At 36.6% G+C, this 19,016-nt stretch overlaps 2 protein-coding genes across 3 annotated transcripts; both read left to right on the forward strand.

The window, feature by feature from the left end:
* The first annotated feature begins 1,924 nt into the window (after positions 1-1,924).
* LOC135623173 (uncharacterized) lies at positions 1,925-7,577 on the forward strand. Of its 2 annotated transcripts, none has more exons than XM_065125805.1 (6): positions 1,925-2,450; positions 2,539-2,781; positions 3,340-3,651; positions 4,156-4,317; positions 7,227-7,310; positions 7,381-7,577. In XM_065125805.1, the coding sequence occupies exons 1-6, from the start codon at positions 2,421-2,423 to the stop codon at positions 7,486-7,488; spliced, it is 939 nt and encodes a 312-aa protein (XP_064981877.1). In that variant the 5' UTR covers positions 1,925-2,420; the 3' UTR covers positions 7,489-7,577. The 2 variants fall into 2 exon arrangements, with proteins under 2 accessions (XP_064981877.1, XP_064981878.1); XM_065125806.1 differs by having other exon boundaries at positions 1,925-2,440.
* Positions 7,578-11,649: 4,072 nt separating this feature from the next.
* LOC135586719 (uncharacterized) lies at positions 11,650-18,817 on the forward strand. Its single transcript, XM_065123859.1, has 6 exons — positions 11,650-12,432; positions 12,714-12,830; positions 13,392-13,457; positions 14,405-14,470; positions 17,612-17,671; positions 18,359-18,817. Exons 1-6 carry the CDS (start codon positions 11,962-11,964, stop codon positions 18,521-18,523), a joined length of 945 nt encoding a protein of 314 aa, XP_064979931.1. The 5' UTR covers positions 11,650-11,961; the 3' UTR covers positions 18,524-18,817.
* The last annotated feature ends 199 nt before the right edge of the window (positions 18,818-19,016 follow it).

Here is a 19,016-nt window from a genome sequence, read left to right on the forward strand (position 1 = left end):
CGAAAATAGTAGAACGTAAAACTCAAAACATACCGTTGCCATCGACACCAGACGATGCTTTCCGTGCTCCATCCGCCGCCGCTCATCGCGAGCCAACCCAGGCTTCTCCGCAATGTGGTGCCTCCCGCCGTCCTCGGACTCGGCGGAGCGAAGGGCCGTAAAAGAAGAGGAAGCAGAAGGCGATGGATCGCCACCGGACCAGAGGCGCTTCGCCGCGCCGCCGTCTCCTTCGCCGCAAAGCTCCTCGGGCCTCCGCGGGCGGATCCAGTGGATTTGATTCTACAACTCGTGGCGGGCGGAGGGAATGGGAGCGGAGGACGGCGAGGGCTCTGGGGCTACGGATCCGGCGGATGGTTTGGAGGATGGGGCCGGCGACGAAGGGGTAGAGGAAGAGGTCTGATCGGGCTTCTCGTATCCATGGCGGTAGCGGCGGCACTGGGGATGGCCCCTGAGAAGGAGCTGGCGGTTGGAGTCACGCTTCTGGGGTTCAAGAACAACAGGGCTTGGGCTTGGAGTAGAGGTATTGGGGCTGTGGCGTTAGGGTTCCTCATTTGCTTCTTGGCTTGGTGCGGTATACGCCAGAGAAGAGACGGCCGCCTGAAGTGGATCCGCCGGCGATTGTCGGTCGATCGATCTTTCGAGCGTCTTCGTCTTCGGTGAATCTGTCGAGGTTCGTATATGACAATCGGTTGCTCTTCCTTTTCCATTATATTCTTTTTTTTGTCGTTCTTTTTTTCCCTTGATTAGAAATCTTTGTCTTCAAGTTTGCATCTTGTTGTTGAATCGTTGGTTACACTCTCCCTTTCCGTCCTCATCTTTGGCAAGTCTCTAACATTTTGATGATAAGTGCACAATTATCTGATCTTAAATGTTAGATTCGAATTTATGTTGTAAACTATTTAATGAAATGATAGAAATTTTATATTTTTTAAATGAAACTTGGATTATTAAATGTGGTTTGTATCATTCATTTCGAGATGTTTGCACGAATCTAAACAACTTTGATGGTTGTCTGCAATTATATTTATGGAAATAGTTTATTTATATAAAAGTCAATTTGCATGTAACAAAATCCGTACAGTATAAATTATTTTGGAGATGGAAGCAAAGGGAATGAAGCTTTTGCAGAGTGAGCTATAGGCTTAGAGGCCAACACATTAATCTAATATCCAATATACTTTAAATTAAAAAAATCTCTTTTATATATATATATATATATATATATATATATATGGGTACTTTTTTAAAAAAAAATCGTATTTAGGTATTTCCCAAACAATACCCTCATTTTGATTTTTTTCAAATCATATTTCTTAATTCAGAAATTACCCAAACTGCCCCTCCGTCCCTCTTCCACCGTCACCACTGCCCTCGCATCCCACATTTCTCCGTCCTCCCTCCTCTTCTATTGTCGCCCATCCTCTCCTCCTCTCCCGTTGCCCGCCTCTCTTTCTTCTCTCATGTCACCCGTTCTTCCCCCTCCTCCTCCTCTCCCCTTCTTCCCTTCCTTCCCCTTCTCCTCCTCCCTCCTTCTTCCTTGTCGTCTTCTCCCTTCCCCCTTCCTCCCCTTTCCTACGGTAGGCGGCGGGTGGAGTGTGGGTGGCGATGAGCGGCGACAGGCGCAGTGGAGGTGGAGAAGGGTAGTGACAGAGGGGAAATTTTGGTATTTTGTGAAATAGGGTATGGTTTTGGAAAAAATAAAACGGGATAATTGTTTGAAAAATACTCTATATATATATATATATATATATATATATATATATATATATATATATATATATATATATATATATATATATCAGCAAGGAGTTAAATGAACCCGTAAGAACTATTCTACTTCAGAGGCTAACATGTAATCAAAGGTGTTACAATACTTGTGCAAGTGATGAGATTAAAAGATTAGGATCTGATAAGTGGCCATTTTATACACATATGTAATAATGTTATTCTTTATTTTATATTGTAAGCATTTTGCAAGCATGCTTTTTTTCAAAATAAAAAAGAATTTATTAATTAAATCAGAGACAAAAATCTCTTCTTACATCAAAATTTACAAGTATAACCAGATCAGGAGGTAAATGCTGTCAAATCATAACCTCTGGCACGTCGTGAAAGCTCTCTCTCTATATAAGTACCTTAGGGTTTGCCTTCTAAGCTCATTGATTAGATCTACGATTAATAACTTAAGTTTTTAGGTTATAGTTATTATATAATCCTCTAATATATTTAATTAGATGATCATAAATTCCTAAAACTTATATTAAGTTATATTTTGTTGTGCCAACTCGGCCACATTTGGGTTACTTTCTTGGCGGCCAAGCTGTTGACTTCGCCGCCGCAGATTCAAGCACGTTTCGGCTTCACGTTTCGACTCCCAATTCAAAGTTCCAGCTTCGACCACGCCTCCGTTTCTTGCTCCAATGGCGAAAAGAGCGGTGAGGTACGCTGTGGTGAGCTACTCCATCCTCTCTTTCCCCAGTCCCAGTTTGATGCTCGCAATCTGCTGCGATCAAGGAACTCGATTACTGTGTTGTTCAGATAGACGCCTTCACTAGGTCACCGTTTAAGGGGAATCCCGCAGCAGTGTGCCTCCTGGACTCCTCGTCGCCGGAGGTGGAGGTGGGCGACGAGTGGATGCAGTCAGTCGCCAGCGAGTTCAACATCTCGGAGACCTGCTTTCTCTCCCGCGCCATCTCCGCCGTCGGTGCTGGATCGGATGGTCCGAGTAACGGCGCTTCCCCTCCCCGGTTTAGTCTCCGGTGGTTCACTCCCGTCGCCGAGGTTACTCTTCGCCCTTGGTCTTTTGTCCTATACCATGCTTTTTCTACGCATTTGATGCTACGGTTGTCTTCTGGTGATGGGACCCCGTGGGACCCGATTCAGGGGCCACCGTTTCATCCAATTACAAGTCAGGTAAAGGCCTGGAGACCGTCCACGGGTGGAAGAAGTGTTTATTATCAACACATTCCTTTCTAGTCTTTATATGTGTCTTCGTGGAGTCATTAATTGCACATTTAACCCCTCAACATTAATTGGTTTTTCATGTATCACATATGATCCATCAATCACATGCATCCTATCAATTGCATTCAATTTGAGTATGAAAAATGACATGATTTTCTCTGAAATGATGCTCGTTCATGCTGAAAATAAACTCAGATTTCCACGCTTCCAACATGTAAGTGTGCAACAGTGATGCAAGGTTTGATTTGTAAAAGGCCTAGGCTTTAGACGTGTTCTACTCATTGAATTCTTAAGCAGCTTAGAAATTTTGAGTTTCTTAAGCAGCTTTAGACATGTTCTCTCTTGATAACTTCATATGTGTTTCCTTTTTGGCAGGTGAAGCTTTGTGGACATGCAACTCTAGCAGCTGCACATTTTCTTTGGACATCTGGTCTTGTGAGCAGCACAGTGATTGAGTTTGTGACAGAATCTGGAATTTTGACAGCCAAGAAAGTCATCCGATCCAATCTTTTGGGCGCACCAAATGTGGCGCTAAACGAAGCTGGGGAGAAGTTTTCTATTGAATTGGATTTTCCGGTGGTTCCAGTGGGAGGATGCAATGCTGCAGAGATGCCATCAATTACGGAGACACTAAATGGTGCATCGATAGTCAACGTTCAGAAAACAGAGACCAGTCATGATCTCATTGTGTGCATCTTTTCTTTTATCTCTTGATAGACATCTGAGTAACCTTCCTTGATACCTAGTAACCATCACTTGTCATATTTTAAAATTTGATATTAAATTGCTACACTTATATATTGAACAACTAACAGCAAGCCTTGTCCAATAATATGGTTGCTCCTTTGTAGTTCATTTGAGTCATAGCAACAACCTATTTACTTGTAGAGGTAAGGCTGACATACATTGATCCAATCCTGTATTGGCAGGAGCTTCTTGTGCAATGGACCACCTGTCTGTTTTTGTTATTAAGAACAATTCCATTGCTTGCAGGACTGAACTACCTCTAAAATCTGTCATGCTTTATATACAATAAAAGCAAATTTTCTGGAAATTTTATGCTAGGTTTGTATCCACCTATTTTTGGTGTTGTCGAATGTATCTTATGCTTAATTGCTGTTTCACTTAAGGAAGTTATGGTATATTGGAAAAGATTTCATTGACATAGAGAATTGAACTTCACTTTGGTAGGTAGAACTTTCTTCAGGAAAGGAAGTCGTTGATTTACATCCAAACTTTGATGAGATACAGAAGTGTGCTGGAAGAGGCCTTATTGTAACTGCACCTGCCCCTCCAGGATCTGAATATGACATTTTTACTCGTTTCTTCTGCCCAAAGTTTGGAATAAATGAGGTAATTGATGTAAAGACATGTGAATTTATCCACTTGTTTGATTGATTCAGAACACTACTATTGGGGTCAATGCAACTGCATATTGCTGCCATTTACTGTTGAGACATTTTATGTCTGTACACAATTAGAGGCACATGTATTTGTTGCCAGAGTTTCTATGTCTGAGATTTACTGGGTAGATACTTGAAGTTCATCATAGAAATTGATTGTCTTTGCATGCTTCTCACCTGAAGAATAAAAAAAAGAAAAAATGGAAGTAATGCTGTATTCCAAGTCATTGGTTCCTCTCTTAAGGTTGAAGCAAGAAAGGGTTTTATTTCTTGTGGATGTGGGGCCCAAAAATGGTGGCATTATATGGTAGGTTGTGCATCCACCATCATTATATGGTGGCATTTTGTATCATTCATTCCTCTTTGACCAATATATAAACCAATAATGACATTAACTTTCAATAATTTTGCATATGTCATGCAAACTAGTTACAAGATTCATGTTCTCCACATTATAGATATACCATAAGATTATTAAGGCTATTAGTTGCACTTATGCTTGGTTTTGGTCGTCATATCTATGCCATTTTGTTCTCAGCTTTGATGCATGAAGATAAAATACATCAAGAGCATCATCATATTGGCATTGTGTTCGTTTTCTGGATTCTCTCTTCTAATCCTATCCACCAGCCACAAGTGTTGATAGCAAGTACTGATGACCACATTTCAGAATCATATTAATTGTTAGCAACCACTTCTCTGACTTTTTACAACAATACATCTAGTAATGTTAAGGTGAAGATGCCTTTTCAACTGTGGAAACTAATACCAATTTGCACATCAATATCATCCTTATTCAAGAATCACACAGAAAAAGAAAGTATAGAATCTCGAGAAATAGGTCATGACATGATTGATTCTAAACTAGCCCTTTATGGAATATCTATAATAATCCTTAGTCAATTTCTGATCAGTATTTCATTCAGTTAACAAAACTGAAAACTAAGGATTTCCTTTTTCCTTCTATGTTTGGATTTTATTTCTTCATGTACTTGAGAGGCTATTTAAAGGGCATAGTGATTTCCTCATGTTTGTTTTTCCTTTTTTCTTATCCTATGACTTCTAAATCCTCTCTAGTCAACATTTCACTAAATTACTTGTTAACCATCATATGTGGTTGATCTACTAATGAGGATTGTGAACATTAGCAAGCTTTGCCCTTGAGTAGAACTGGATTATGTTGGATAGATCACCAATGATTTCCTTTTACACATCTTTTACCTTTCTCTTATGATCTTGATTAAGCGAGACCGTAAAGGATAGTGTAGTGATGTGATTATGAATAAAGAAATTAGAATCTGAATATTCATAGTGGGCATATGCAAATGAGCAAGGTTCGCAATACCGTACCGTACCGTATCGGTGTTTCGACCTGGGCTCGGTACCGGTACGGTACGGTGTACCGAGCGGTATACTCAGGTGCATCGAGCACTGTAGCACTGCTACAGTATACTGGTGCACTATACTGTTATTATAACAGTGCACTGCAACAGTAAACTGTATCGTTATAGTGCTACAGTGCACTGTAGCAGTATAGATTACAGTGCACTGTTATAGTAGCAGTACAGTACACTGCTGTTACAGACTACAGTGTACTGTTATAATAACAGTACAGTGCACTGCTACAGCGGACCGGTAGCGGGCGGTCAGCTTACCATTAGCCTATCGGACCGGTATGTACCGCCCGTACCAGGCGGTACGATTCGATATGGCAGACTCTGCAAATGAGAGCACGTCATAAATACTAGAAGGCTGCACATTTTATGCATAAAAGCGTCTTCTTGGGAAGTATTAATAGGGAACTCATGTATAATGGGGAAGCTAACATCTTCCTCTTACAATTGATGAACAGTCTGACGGCAATAGAGGATGACAAAACAATCTGAGGGAAGTCATGTATAATGGGGAAACTAACATCTTCCTCTTACAATTGAGGAACAGTCCTGATGGCATCAAGGATGACAAACAATCTTTTTCTTCAACAATTCTTTTATGTCAAACTTGTAGAAATTATAATTTAATGTTAATGTCTTATGTGCTTAAAGGTGAATCCATGTGTGTTATGATGGTTGACATGTTGAAAATCAATGACTCACCCCATTGATTCTGTTCTACATACTTTTGAGGATTTTAGGCATTAAAAGAATATGATATTCCACTGATTCTGTTCTCATAATAAGAAAAACACATGAACTAATACAATAATAGTTTGTGACTTCATTCATATTTTTAACAAGTTATTGTATAGGCAAATGAAGTTCAGATCTCATGATTTGGTGTGAGGGTGTTGGAAGAATGTAGATCAATTTGAGGTAGCCTCATTCTACACTCGTATAAATAATGAGGTTGCACATGTAGGTTTTTGAGAAGTATCGATTTGAACTTTTAATACTGACCTCTTCAGAAATGCATCATCTTTCCTTTTCTTCTTGTTCTTCTTGTAGTGACTAGCCCGTGCTCACGCTATGCCTATTGACCTTTTTTCACTTTCTCTGTAAGTAAAGGACCTGTTTTTCATTTCCATTTCATCATTTGCTCAAACTTGATTTAAATTTAAATGATAAACCAGCATGTTCAAACAACCATGGAACTGTTCCTGCAATGTGGTGTTGTTAACATGTTGATTCTTTTTCTCTGGAAGAAAATAACTTTTTCACCTTTTTGCATTGTAGGTTTCAATGCATTGGTTGAATTTGATAGCATTCATGTCCAGTTGCTTATGATTGATATGTATTTGCACATGCATGTACATAAGAATGAATCTGATTAACTGAGATATGATCTTGGTTTTGGGTTTGTGGTTTTATGATATATAAGAAATTAATTTCTCTCTTTTGTTCATATAAATTCACATCTCAGGATCCTGTTTGTGGAAGCGCACATTGTGCTCTAGCCCCCTACTGGAGCAAAAAGCTGGGGAAAACAAACCTCATCGCTTACATGGTATCATCCTCTTTCTAAAATAGAAACTGTTCATGCCGTTGTATTTAATCTCTACTGTAAACCAAACCAGGCTTCTCCAAGAGGTGGAAGATTGGACCTTCAACTTGTGGAGGAGACTCAGCGTGTATGCATTCAGGGAGAAGCTGTGACTGTAATGGTTGGATCTCTGTTAGTCTGATCTATGTATCATGTGTCTTTAACATCAATAATGTGTTCGGTGGATCGAATTCCTTTCATTAATGCAGACATAAAATCTTTCTGCTTGAATTGTGAGGTTATGATAATTTAGCTGCATTAAATTGTCAAAGTGATCTCTATACTGACGCCATTAAATAAATACAGAGAACTGAAGAAGGTGCTGCTGAATGTAGATTCAAAACTCAACGAGTCTTAAAACTATTTTGCCTATCAAATTGTAGCAAAGTTGTAGAGGAGATGAAGATGTGTTCGGTCCCCCAAATGAGGTGCAGACACAAGATCTAGAAATCTCTCTACTGCTTACTGATCGTGAAATATGTGCTACAGGCAATTCTACAATTATATATATATATATATAAACAGTTAAAGAATGAGATTGATACAGCATCACTAAACGAATAGTTAAGTGTAAAAAGTTATTGGTTTTGACAAGTGGGTTTGAGTGTAAAAATTTCTTCTCCAAAGGAGAAGAACTATATAAAATCAAAAGCCGATTGCAAGGCAGATATTGCTTATTCGAGCACAAAATAGAGTAAATTTTATGATCCCAACCCTGTCTTGCATTCAAATATGATGATCCGATTTGAATCTTTTAGTAAACAAAGCAAGTAAATGATCAAATGATCAAAAGCATATTGTTGTTGCTTGCCGTCCCTCGAAAGATAAGGGTAATTTCGTAAAAACATCTCTTCTCTCCCCCACGCTTCTGCCATATAAGAGCAGGCACCCGACTGCTACGCTCAGAAACCAAATCAAAGTGAGAGCGAGCAACCAACAAATGCTGTTGCTCCGCTACGTCTCTTCGTCCTCCTCTTCGAAACCCTAAAAGTGATCCCATCGGAGACGTTCCCCTCTCCCATTCGTATGGCATCGATCCACATCTTGCGTTGTTTTCCCTCATCCCGGTCTTTTGTTCTCAGTGAACCGAAGATTTCTCCCCGTTCGGATTATGTGCTGCCTCTGTTCTTGATCTTTCCTTGGTTGTAGTTGGGTTTCTTCGAAGGATACATCAGTCTCTTTGAACACTTGCCTTCCGATGCATGATGTTTATTGCTCTTCCAGTTTGATAAATGAACCAAGCTATCTGATGGAGATGCTTTGTGCTTCTTTTATACTCTACTGGTGATTAATGTCTAATGAAATGCCTGACACCGACTGCATCTATATGTTGAGTTTGCTTCTTGATATGAGATTGTGAATATAATACTATATTATATGAAAACTTCTGATGATTTCTAGATCTTATTCGATCATTACTGTGTTCTGGACCTACTGACTGTTGATTGGGGATTGGTCTTTTGAAATCAGAGCAATGTAGGTTTTGTTGGTGCTTACGGGAGATGATTACGATCGAGAATACCGATGACTTTTTTCAGCACATCATCTTGACAAATTGACCGATAATTTGATATGAGGATCCTTGCTTGAGTTCATTTTGGAACAAATCTTGTCCGCCTCTTCTTTGTAATTGGCGTCCCGAAACCTTGTCATGGGCTCGGTGATGTATTGATCAACACAAATAACCACCTCAGAGTAATCCTGATAAGTAGTGCGCAGTTGCTGTATTTTCATCTCAACAACTTGTCAAATTCCTTGCTCATCATCAGACTGATGTTCATATGCGTCATGCGCATCGAGAATTTATTTGTGCTGCTCTCAGTAGTAGGCATTAGTGTTAGAGAGTTTAAAAAATAATAAACCAGAAAATTACCTAATTGCCCTCTTATTCCTGCCCTAACAAGTATCATAAAAAAGAATAAGCAACTTTAGGCACTGATCTTCAACCAATTAGCTCTAGAATATTATGTCGCTTGATTTTTTCTTTGCATAGGAAATTTGTCGACTAAATGCTGCATTTAGTTTGTGTTAGACTCGATTATTTAGTCTCGTGGATAGGAGATTTGTCAACTGAATGCTACTTCTGCTTTGTGTTAGACTAGATTGTCTCTGTCATTACTGTTACAGTATCTACTTAATTTCAGAAATTCTTTTAACTGCAATTCTGTCGACCGCTTGCTCTCATCTTGACAGATCTTGGCTGCACTTTGCCAGCTGAGCTAACAGACTTGCTCCTTTAATTGTTCAAGGAGGGAAAAAAGGGAAAAAACTAATGGAAATGGATGAAAGAAATAACACTTTTGAGCTTAACTGAATATTATCAAATAAGGTTTTTAAGCTTTTTGAAGATCCTATGCAAAGGTAGTCAATGCCAGTCAAAAATTTTGTAAAAAAAAGGAAGACTATATATCAAATATATTTGGAAGAACACCTTCCCCAAAGAAAGAGAATGATTGATGGTCCTCAACCTAAGGGATATGAATTTTCTTGACTATATTTTTATATATTTTCAATTTTTATTTTTTTGTACTTGGGGGCCTATATACATAGAAAAAGATTTATAGTTAGAAATATGACCGAGCTAGTTAAATTTGTTTTCCTCACATTATGTACAAGTGTTGTGAGATCATGTTTATTTCTCAATAGTGTGATTCCATCATCCACATAGAAGACGTGCGTGGTGCCTAACTTCCATTCTTGTGAGTGAATTCTTGAGTGAGAGTGCGATTGGTGTTGATCATTTTTTTGTCTTTTAATTAAATTACGTAATGCTTGTTTTAAATATTCTACAATTGAATCTTAGAAAAAATATGTTTTGTTCCATACTAGAAACTCCTTCATTCACTTGTTTACTTTGTATTTGGTATCACTGCAGCATATCCTACATATGGATGTTTTCTTTGTATTTGGTATCAGAGCATCATATGCTAGGAGGTCCTAAGTTTGATAATCATCTATAATTTTGGTTGTCTGGCTTACCAGTCTTGGTTGAGCCACCAACCAAAGAAGATAGATTTTCGATTAGTTATCCATGGGCTTAGTTTTCTCTTGACACATGTGCTAGGTGAGAGGCAGGTAGCCCCCTATGGGGCTGGTGTTACTAACCAATGGGAACTCAGCCTTCCTTGGTTTGTGGCTTAGTCAAGAAAGAAGAATTATATCTATTTTGACTTAGAATGGTTTGACTCTCTGTAATGGATATGGTTTCTATTGTTGCATCCATGTATATGCATACTGTACTAATATATTGCTGGCACTCATTTGCATAGATTGGCACAAGAATCTTTTGGTGATGACCAATACTAGGGTATACTTCTTTGCATATTTGTTAATCCTGCCAACATAATCATTTTCCTTTCCAGGTAAAGAACTTAATGCATTAGCAGACTGGTGGCTTTCCCTTTTTCTAACTATAACTTAAGTTTTCATCTCACTTTTAACTAGCTTCTGCTTCAACATTTCCTAATCAAAGTTAAAGGAGCAACTTCATGTTGAGAACTGATTTTAGGTATCCCGGAAATAAGGTCAGTTCATTATCATTGAAGCACTTCATTGGTTGAAGATGTCTTGTAGAACAAGGTTGTAAACAAGCACAATTATGTATGTATTTCACATCTACAAAATGTGTATGCATAAAAAACATGCAATCCTCTGTGCAAATATTCTGAGCAAAAGGTGAAATATGATGGATATTGGAACTCCTGGTAATTTAATTGAATGTATGACATGTTGTGACTCACAATCAAAGCAAAGAAATATAAGATGACTACTATCAGGCCAATACAAATGTAGGCACAATTTAGAATATAATCTTTGCCAAATTTGGAACTTAATAATATTAATATGGAGTATAAATCGGAAGATTGCAGATTCTAGAATCACCTTTATAATGCTTAAATACATTTGTTGAGATTGTGTCACTAACAAAAGTGTTTAGAAAATCCACATATGCATATTTCACTTTGTTTATTTACTTTTCTTGTCTGCTATCTGGTAAGATTTATAGGATAAAAGTTTAAGATGAGCTTAACTTCATTTTTCGATGACCTGAACTTTATATTAAGTTCAGTGAATTTTGACTTCAATTGACTTGGATAATTGCTCAAATATCTAAACAGGCATGCAGGTTACATTCATATCTTCAATTCAGATTTTCTATCCCTCCATATGCTTTTCCTCAGAATTATGTGTAGTTTGCATTCTTTTATATGTTATCTAAATTTCCAAAGGTTCCTTAGGCTAAAAAAAAAAAAAATCAATCTGTTACCAAATTATAAATAATTTATTATAGCATGATAATGGTAGTATCTTGTGCAATATTATTGGAGAATCCTAGTATACCAATATGAACCTTCCACTTTTTTCATTCAATCATTCTCCTAGGAAGAACAATTCTATGAAAATGAAAGAGAGTGCTTATTTGATCAAACACCAATTTCACTGTATATTCAAATTTCTATTTTCATTAATTAATATTCTGTTGTACCTAATTATGCAGAAATAGTCAGTGATTGCAAGTAGTTTCATGCATTGGACTTCATTTCCTTTTGGCAACATGGGTGAAGGTAGTTGTGGTGAGAAACCCTGATCAAGAGAGCAACTGAATTTTTTCAGGATGAGCAGCTTGATGCTGTTGCCAGATCAAGCAAGAGCAATATCACTAAATATAGTGCCTGTTCCTGGAAGTGAAAAATCTTCTGTTTCCCAGCATTTCATCTCACCTCAGATTCATTATATGCAAGTATTTTCCAACAGTGTTAATGAGCTTTATACTGATGCTCCATTTTCTGACCCAAGGCAACTTTGTACCATTCCTGCTGAAAACATACTGGGCGATTTTGTTTTGCCAATTTCTAGAGTGGATGCTGCTAAATCATATTATGGTTCTCAAATAAGAAATCTGTTTCAACATTTCAAACTCATCGAGACTCCTCTTCTGGATCAATCAAATAACTCATCGATTGACAATGTCAGCACTACAGTAGTAAACACTCCTTACATTAAAAGGGAATCCACAAGCTACATTGGCAAAGCTTTGTCTCTTGTTCAGAATGGTGAGGTCGGCACAAGTGCCACAGTTCCCAGGGTAAAAATTTCCTTTCTTTGTAGACAAGTAATGTTGGACGCAGAACAAAACATTCTGGAAATTTGAATAGATAATCAGCTTGCATCTCTATGTCCAAGTGTCGAAGAAGGAAAGGAAACCATGCCTAAGAATACTGATATTATTCCCTTTCACAAAAATGAATATGTTAATCTTTTAATATGAACATGTTCTAGTAGTGAAAATAAACTCTAGGCCATGTCTAAGAATATGTTAATCTTTTATACATAGTTGCTGTATTCTGATGTGACTTCAATAAACAGAGTCATGCTTTAACGAAAGAGAACTCTGATGAAAGGAAAGAACATGCCATTGAGATTCATTCAAGAGAGATGGTTCACTCAAGAGAAGACAAAGCTAGAGCTGCTACAAAGAACAGGGTAAAGATGTCTATAACAAAAATATAAGATTTTTTTTCTGATACGAGTTTCTGAAGTTTATACATCTTGTACTGCTATTAAGTTAAGCAGTTCTGATAATGGAACATGACTCTTAGAGCTTGCTCAGGTATACTATCATATTATCAGCTTAACTAATACAATTTGTTCAAGCTTGATGGCATCCATTGAAGTAGCCTATTTTGCTGCAAGTCCAAGTCTTCACTGAATCACTGCTATTTGTCTATTTTCTGTTGTATATCAAAATTTGAATGTGGTTTGAACTGATGTTATTTGTCTTTTTTTCATTGTGTCATTCTCAAACTGCTTGATCATGAATAATCCATCAGTTTGTATCTCGAACTAAAATCTTCACTTCTTGCAATGAATATCTTGTTCATGAAAATAGTTGCAGATTTATGATAAATCATAGTAAATTTAGCTTTTTGATTATTTTTCTAATTTTCTGCCATTTCATGGACAACATAAATTTTTTTATAATTTGATATTTTAATTTCTTAATCTTTGGTTTGGATGAGCTTCTTATTAATATGGTAATGGCAGCTCCGCAGAGCTAGGATTTCTGAAGGAATTAAAGCATTGCAAAATAGTATACCATTCTCTGGCCAGGTAAGATAGATGAGCATTAAATTTTTTTTTGTTTAAGCTACGCTTTGTTTTATCTTTGTAGCTTTTGCTGGCCTTGTCAGAGTTGCATATCTATTTTTAAATAGTTTTAAGAGAATTTTGGGCAATCTACTTTTTATTCCTAATTTGCTGCATGATACGTTCTTGAGTTCATTTTTGCTATAATTGTCTCAACTTGTACTTAATTATTGTATTTTTATGGCATGAGGACTGTACCTTGAATTTGTTAACTTTCCTATGTTATTCCATCTTAGTTCCACTTGATGCCTAGCTTGATAGTCTAATCTTATATTGTCAATGTTCTTCACCAAATCCCAGCATGATCAGGGCCATTTGTTGAACCCACTTTTTTCATAACAAACCAACATAACTCCTCCATTAGAATATTTGGCATCTTTCCATGCTAATTATTTTAATTATTTTATATAGTATGGAGTATGGACGCAGTTTTAAATCAAGACAAAAATGGTATCAGCGAGTTGCCTGGGCAAAATGTACCTTCTGGCTGTGCACAATCTTTCTGTCATGTGTTGGTAGCTTTCTCTTGCTTGTTTGTATGTGTATGTGGTGATACATTTGTTTAATCTGCAATATTTGACAGTGCTTTATGATCTTAGCATAACTAACTAACTGCTTGAATATTACCTTGCCTCTTCCTTGTTCTTTCTTGCTAGATGTTGAATTAGTTACTCTCATATATGAATTGCTCTGGCACTTCCTCTTAATATCAGATGTTGACTTGGGATGTATTACTCCATATTCATTCTACTCCACTAATGCAATGAAAATTTGTACTCTGTGTTAGCTAATTATTAGATAATAATAATTAACATTCCTATGTTTGTAAAACATACAAAATAGGTGGCTATGTATTCATCGTATGATCATGGAAGTCTTATCTTTCCCCTCCTTTTTTTTATCACAACTAGGGTAAAAAAGAATCTGTTCTGGATGATGTCATCGATTATATAAAGTTTTTGAAACTTCAGCTCAAGGTTGGTTAAATTTCTTTCTTGTGTTCTTAAAGTTTTTGATTTGTATATCTCTTTTAATATGTTGTATTAAAAGTATAAAAAGAAGAAAATATTATGTTCTAGAAACAGTTTTAAGTTTTAACTTAGCAAAGCTATATTATACCAATATGAAAACTTATATGACAAATTGCAGGGAATCAAAATATACCAATGTGACTTACTCTATTTTCTCACCATGCAAATATCTCATATGGGTCCAAGTTTGAACAGCACATGATAAATATTTGCTTTTTCTCGTTAAAAATTAAGCTTGAAAGAAATTTCTATGAACTGTTCAGCTGATGCTGTTTCTAGGATCAGCTAAAGTTTAGCAATATGCTGAAAAACTTTTGCTATTGTCATTTTCAATGATATTAGTAGAGCTTTAGTCCAAGTTTCGGAATTTAAGCCCAAATAACAAAAATGGTAAATTCCTTAGTTTTTTAGATTAAATTATTTATTTTCTTTGAAAGAGATACAAATAATATCTGATTGAAACATACAGTAAAAGCATATTGTATACCATTAGCATATTGTATAGCAATTCATATCCTTATACATCAAACCTCACAAGAGAAAAGATACATTATGAGATTGGATTTGTCTATTAAAGAACATGTCAAGCATATAATATCATATTCAACAATCATTAGCATTTAAGCCCAAATAACAAAAATATTAAATTCCTTAGTAATTTTCGGATTAATTACTATTGTAAATTTTCTTTGAAATAGATATAAAAATATCTGAATGAAACGAACAGAAAAAGTATATTGGATCACCAATTTTATAAGTTGTGTTTTAGCAATTCATATCGTTGTCAAACATTTGTTCTTCTTGGCTTAGAAGAATGTATGATATGGTATGGTATGGATTTGCTTATACATCAAATCTCGTAAGAAAAGATACATTATGACATGGATTTGTCTACAATGAATATGTCAAGCATATAATATCATATTCAACAATCATTAGCATTTACAAGAAGCATTAGAGTATGTTGTTACAGATAGATGATAACAAGTAATCAATAAATATCACCAACTTATTAATCAAGAACAGGATATTTTGCTTATGCATCAAATCTTGTAATGGACTTTGCTTATACATCAAATATCACCAACTTGTAAGAGAAAGATACATTATGACATGGATTTGTCTACAGAGAATATGTCAAGCATATAATATCATATTCAACAATCATTAGCATTTACAAGAAGCATTAGAGTATGTTGTTACAGAGATGGTAACAAGTAACCAATAAATATTGCCATCAAGAGCAGGATATTTTAGCAACCTAACATTTCAATATCCTAGAAAAAGGTAATTAGAACTTAAAATTTCTGGAAATGAAAGTACAATTTTAGCTATGTTGGGCATTCCATTTTAACAAAAGACCATACCAATGACATCAATCAATATATTTGAACTGAAATTTTGAAATAGCATGTGTGGGCACGACTGACTGGTATTTATTGGTCTAAACACAATGGGCTTGCATTCTGATCATCATAGGTCATACCAGTTCATACTAGGCACAAAAGAAATGTACAAATACAAGATGGTATCTGTACCACTTGGTATCCACATCATCCTACCATGCAATTTGTAGTAGCAGCCCCATTTTCAATTTTTCCTTCTATTAAAATAGTAACGACCCTTCACTTCTAACTCTCACTTTTGTAATAGCTAGTTTTCTTTTTGAGAAGCTCTCTCTCTTAAAGGTTTCATCCAAATCAAGCTTAAATCTCAAGTAATAGATATCTTTTTCTTCAGACTAAGGTAAACCCAAGCTTTATTTTAGTGTTTGTGCTTGTTTACTGTTCTAAATCTTGGCATCCTTTGCTTTGCATTTCTTCTTTAAATTGGGACAAATATGATTGACCTGTATTTGTGTGATGACCCACTATATGAGGTGGGAGATCCGCCGCATCTATTAAAATTCTAGATTGAGGACCAACATGATTAGGAGGCTTGATATGAGGAGGAAAGATATCAGATTAGAGCACCAAATGTATAGTCAGTCCTCCATGAGTTTCATGACATGATAGTAGTCTCAGTTATCTATGGGGCATGACAAGTCAAATGTTGTCTCATTGTATTGATCCATTAAATGCAATTAATAAGCAATCCAATTATGAGAATGGCAGGACCTCTCCGTCTGATTCCAATCTCCACAAGATCCAAAATGCTTCTACCCACATTGATGGTAATGGCAATGGTGGCCAGGGATAATTATGTTCTTGCAACATAGAGAGGTAGGCAGTGGTCAAAAAATAATTTATGAAAGGTAAGGCAAAGGGCAAGGGAAAAGATGTTGATGACCAAAAGAAGACGAGAGAGATCAGTGAGATAAAGTATGCAGAAGATGCTCATGACTGCAACCACCATTTTAGCACAGGTTTTTGTGGCCAAAGTTGCAGTCGATGGTTTTATGTGGCCTGTGGTTGCAGCTTAGTGATGGCAATTATAGTTTTCAATAGTTGTGCCTGGTCATATTAGTACCTGATCCCAATACATACAAGTTGAAGGTGTTCCAATTGTACTATCTACCAATGACACATTTGATGAGTGGCTCAACTATTATTCAGTTGATTCACAATTGAGACACATTGTATCAGTATCAAATGCTGTAGGAGCATTTTCATTTTTTAGTATTAATAGGGCCCCTATTAATATGGTATTGTCTTGCATGACTCATATATCATGTTCTAATTTTGGCTTTTTTTTTTTTTAATTTATCACATTTTTTATGTATATAAGGTTTGTAATAGACCTTACATGCATATGTCTTCTGTTATGAAGCAAATAAATGTAACAAAAGGGTTTGGGAGGGTTTGGACAAGTTCAGAACAGGACCTTACCAGCCCAACCATAAGTAGGTCTTAGTTGTTGTTTTATTATTTAGGCAACTAAATATAAGGATTTAAAAGGGTTTAAAAGTTTCCCGAACTTCGGTTTATCTTTCAGGTACTCTTTTTTTTTGCTTTCTAAATCAAGACTCCTTATAGAAGATACAAATACCTTGTTCCTTTTCCAACTTGAACAATTTTGTTTTCATTTTACGAATCTCAACATAGTGGTTATAGAATTTCAAAATCTTTTGCCTTGATTATTTTGCAGGTAGTAAGCCAGAGCCGGTTAAATGGTGAAGCTGCGATATACCCCTTTGTTTATGTAGAGGTACTCCACTACCACTGGTTTTTAGTTCCATTCGAACCATTGGTTGGTACTCCTTTTCCTTCCCTGCTTTGGTAAGAGCAAACTTTTAATGTGGTAAGTATGAGTATGTTTTAATTATAGGCTGAGTTGCAATGTATTGACAGCTCAAAATGGATCATGTACAAATGATCCTCATCTTCTCTTTGGCACGCATGAGTGCCATGTTGTTCCAATGCGTAAGAGCTAAATATTTCTGTCATGAGCTTCCTTAGACACCAGGAATTGAATCAGCATACGTCAAGGATTCTCTATCTTGTCCAAATCATGCCTTGCAGTTGTTCATTTTGTTTATTATGAGGAGCAAATCTTTATCAATTTTCAACAATATGAATAGGACATCCTCCGGTGGCTCTCTTAGAGCACATAGTTTCTGTTTGCTTATTCAAATTAAAGCTAAAATGATCGATACACATATTGTTCTTGCAATAGCAACATATTGTTTGTCGCATTCACCTTGGCAAATAGAAACTCCAGTTTGGGAATAGAAAAGATAATCCTGCTACTACTATACGATTGTGCAAGAGATAACAGCAATCAAGATAATTCTTCAAGTAAATTTTTCTGTATCATTCTGTATTATATCTCCAATCTGATTGCCAGAGCTCTGGTGTGCTCATATCCTGTAGTTATGAGCTTGTTGTTTTGCAGGGTTATGGGCACTACTTGCTCCATCAGCAGTGTTGTGGTGATCCTCTTGAAGAAGCGATGGGGCAACTGATGGAGTCGAACATGCAGTCCGCACTGGATCTGCTGGGAAGTAAAGGTTTGATCATATTACCCATTGGTCCTTGCATGCTCCCTTCTTCACACTGATTTAGTAGCTACTAATGTTACGAGTTAACTACGCTGGCTGGCGGTGCTAAAATGGCATTCAGGGCAGTTTTGTTGGTTTTAAGCTCAAGGCACTGACTTGCCATAGGCACCCTTTCTGAGGACGATATGCTTTAGAATGTTAGTAGCATTACTGGTGCTGTTATATAGGAGATACGGAAAGTCAGAGCTACTTCAGAATGTATACATGCTAATTTCATCTACTGATATGAACTTGTTACATAAGTCTTAATGCCTTTTGAGATTTATATTTCATTAGCAAGCTAGAAATGCTAACAATCGTTGGTCTATTATTACCCATATGATTCCATTAGAAAGAAGGTTAAGGATTTCTCATGGCGGAGGACAAGTTTGGAGAGGTGCGTGAGGATTCAGGTGGACTCCAAAGTCGAACATGTTTCTCTATGATAGCAATTCCCATCATTACACATCAAATCTACCAATGAGGAAACCAGGTAAACACTTGTCGATGTAA

This window comes from Musa acuminata, chromosome BXJ2-9 (genome assembly GCF_036884655.1).
Source record: "Musa acuminata AAA Group cultivar baxijiao chromosome BXJ2-9, Cavendish_Baxijiao_AAA, whole genome shotgun sequence".
Lineage (NCBI taxonomy): Eukaryota > Viridiplantae > Streptophyta > Magnoliopsida > Zingiberales > Musaceae > Musa > Musa acuminata.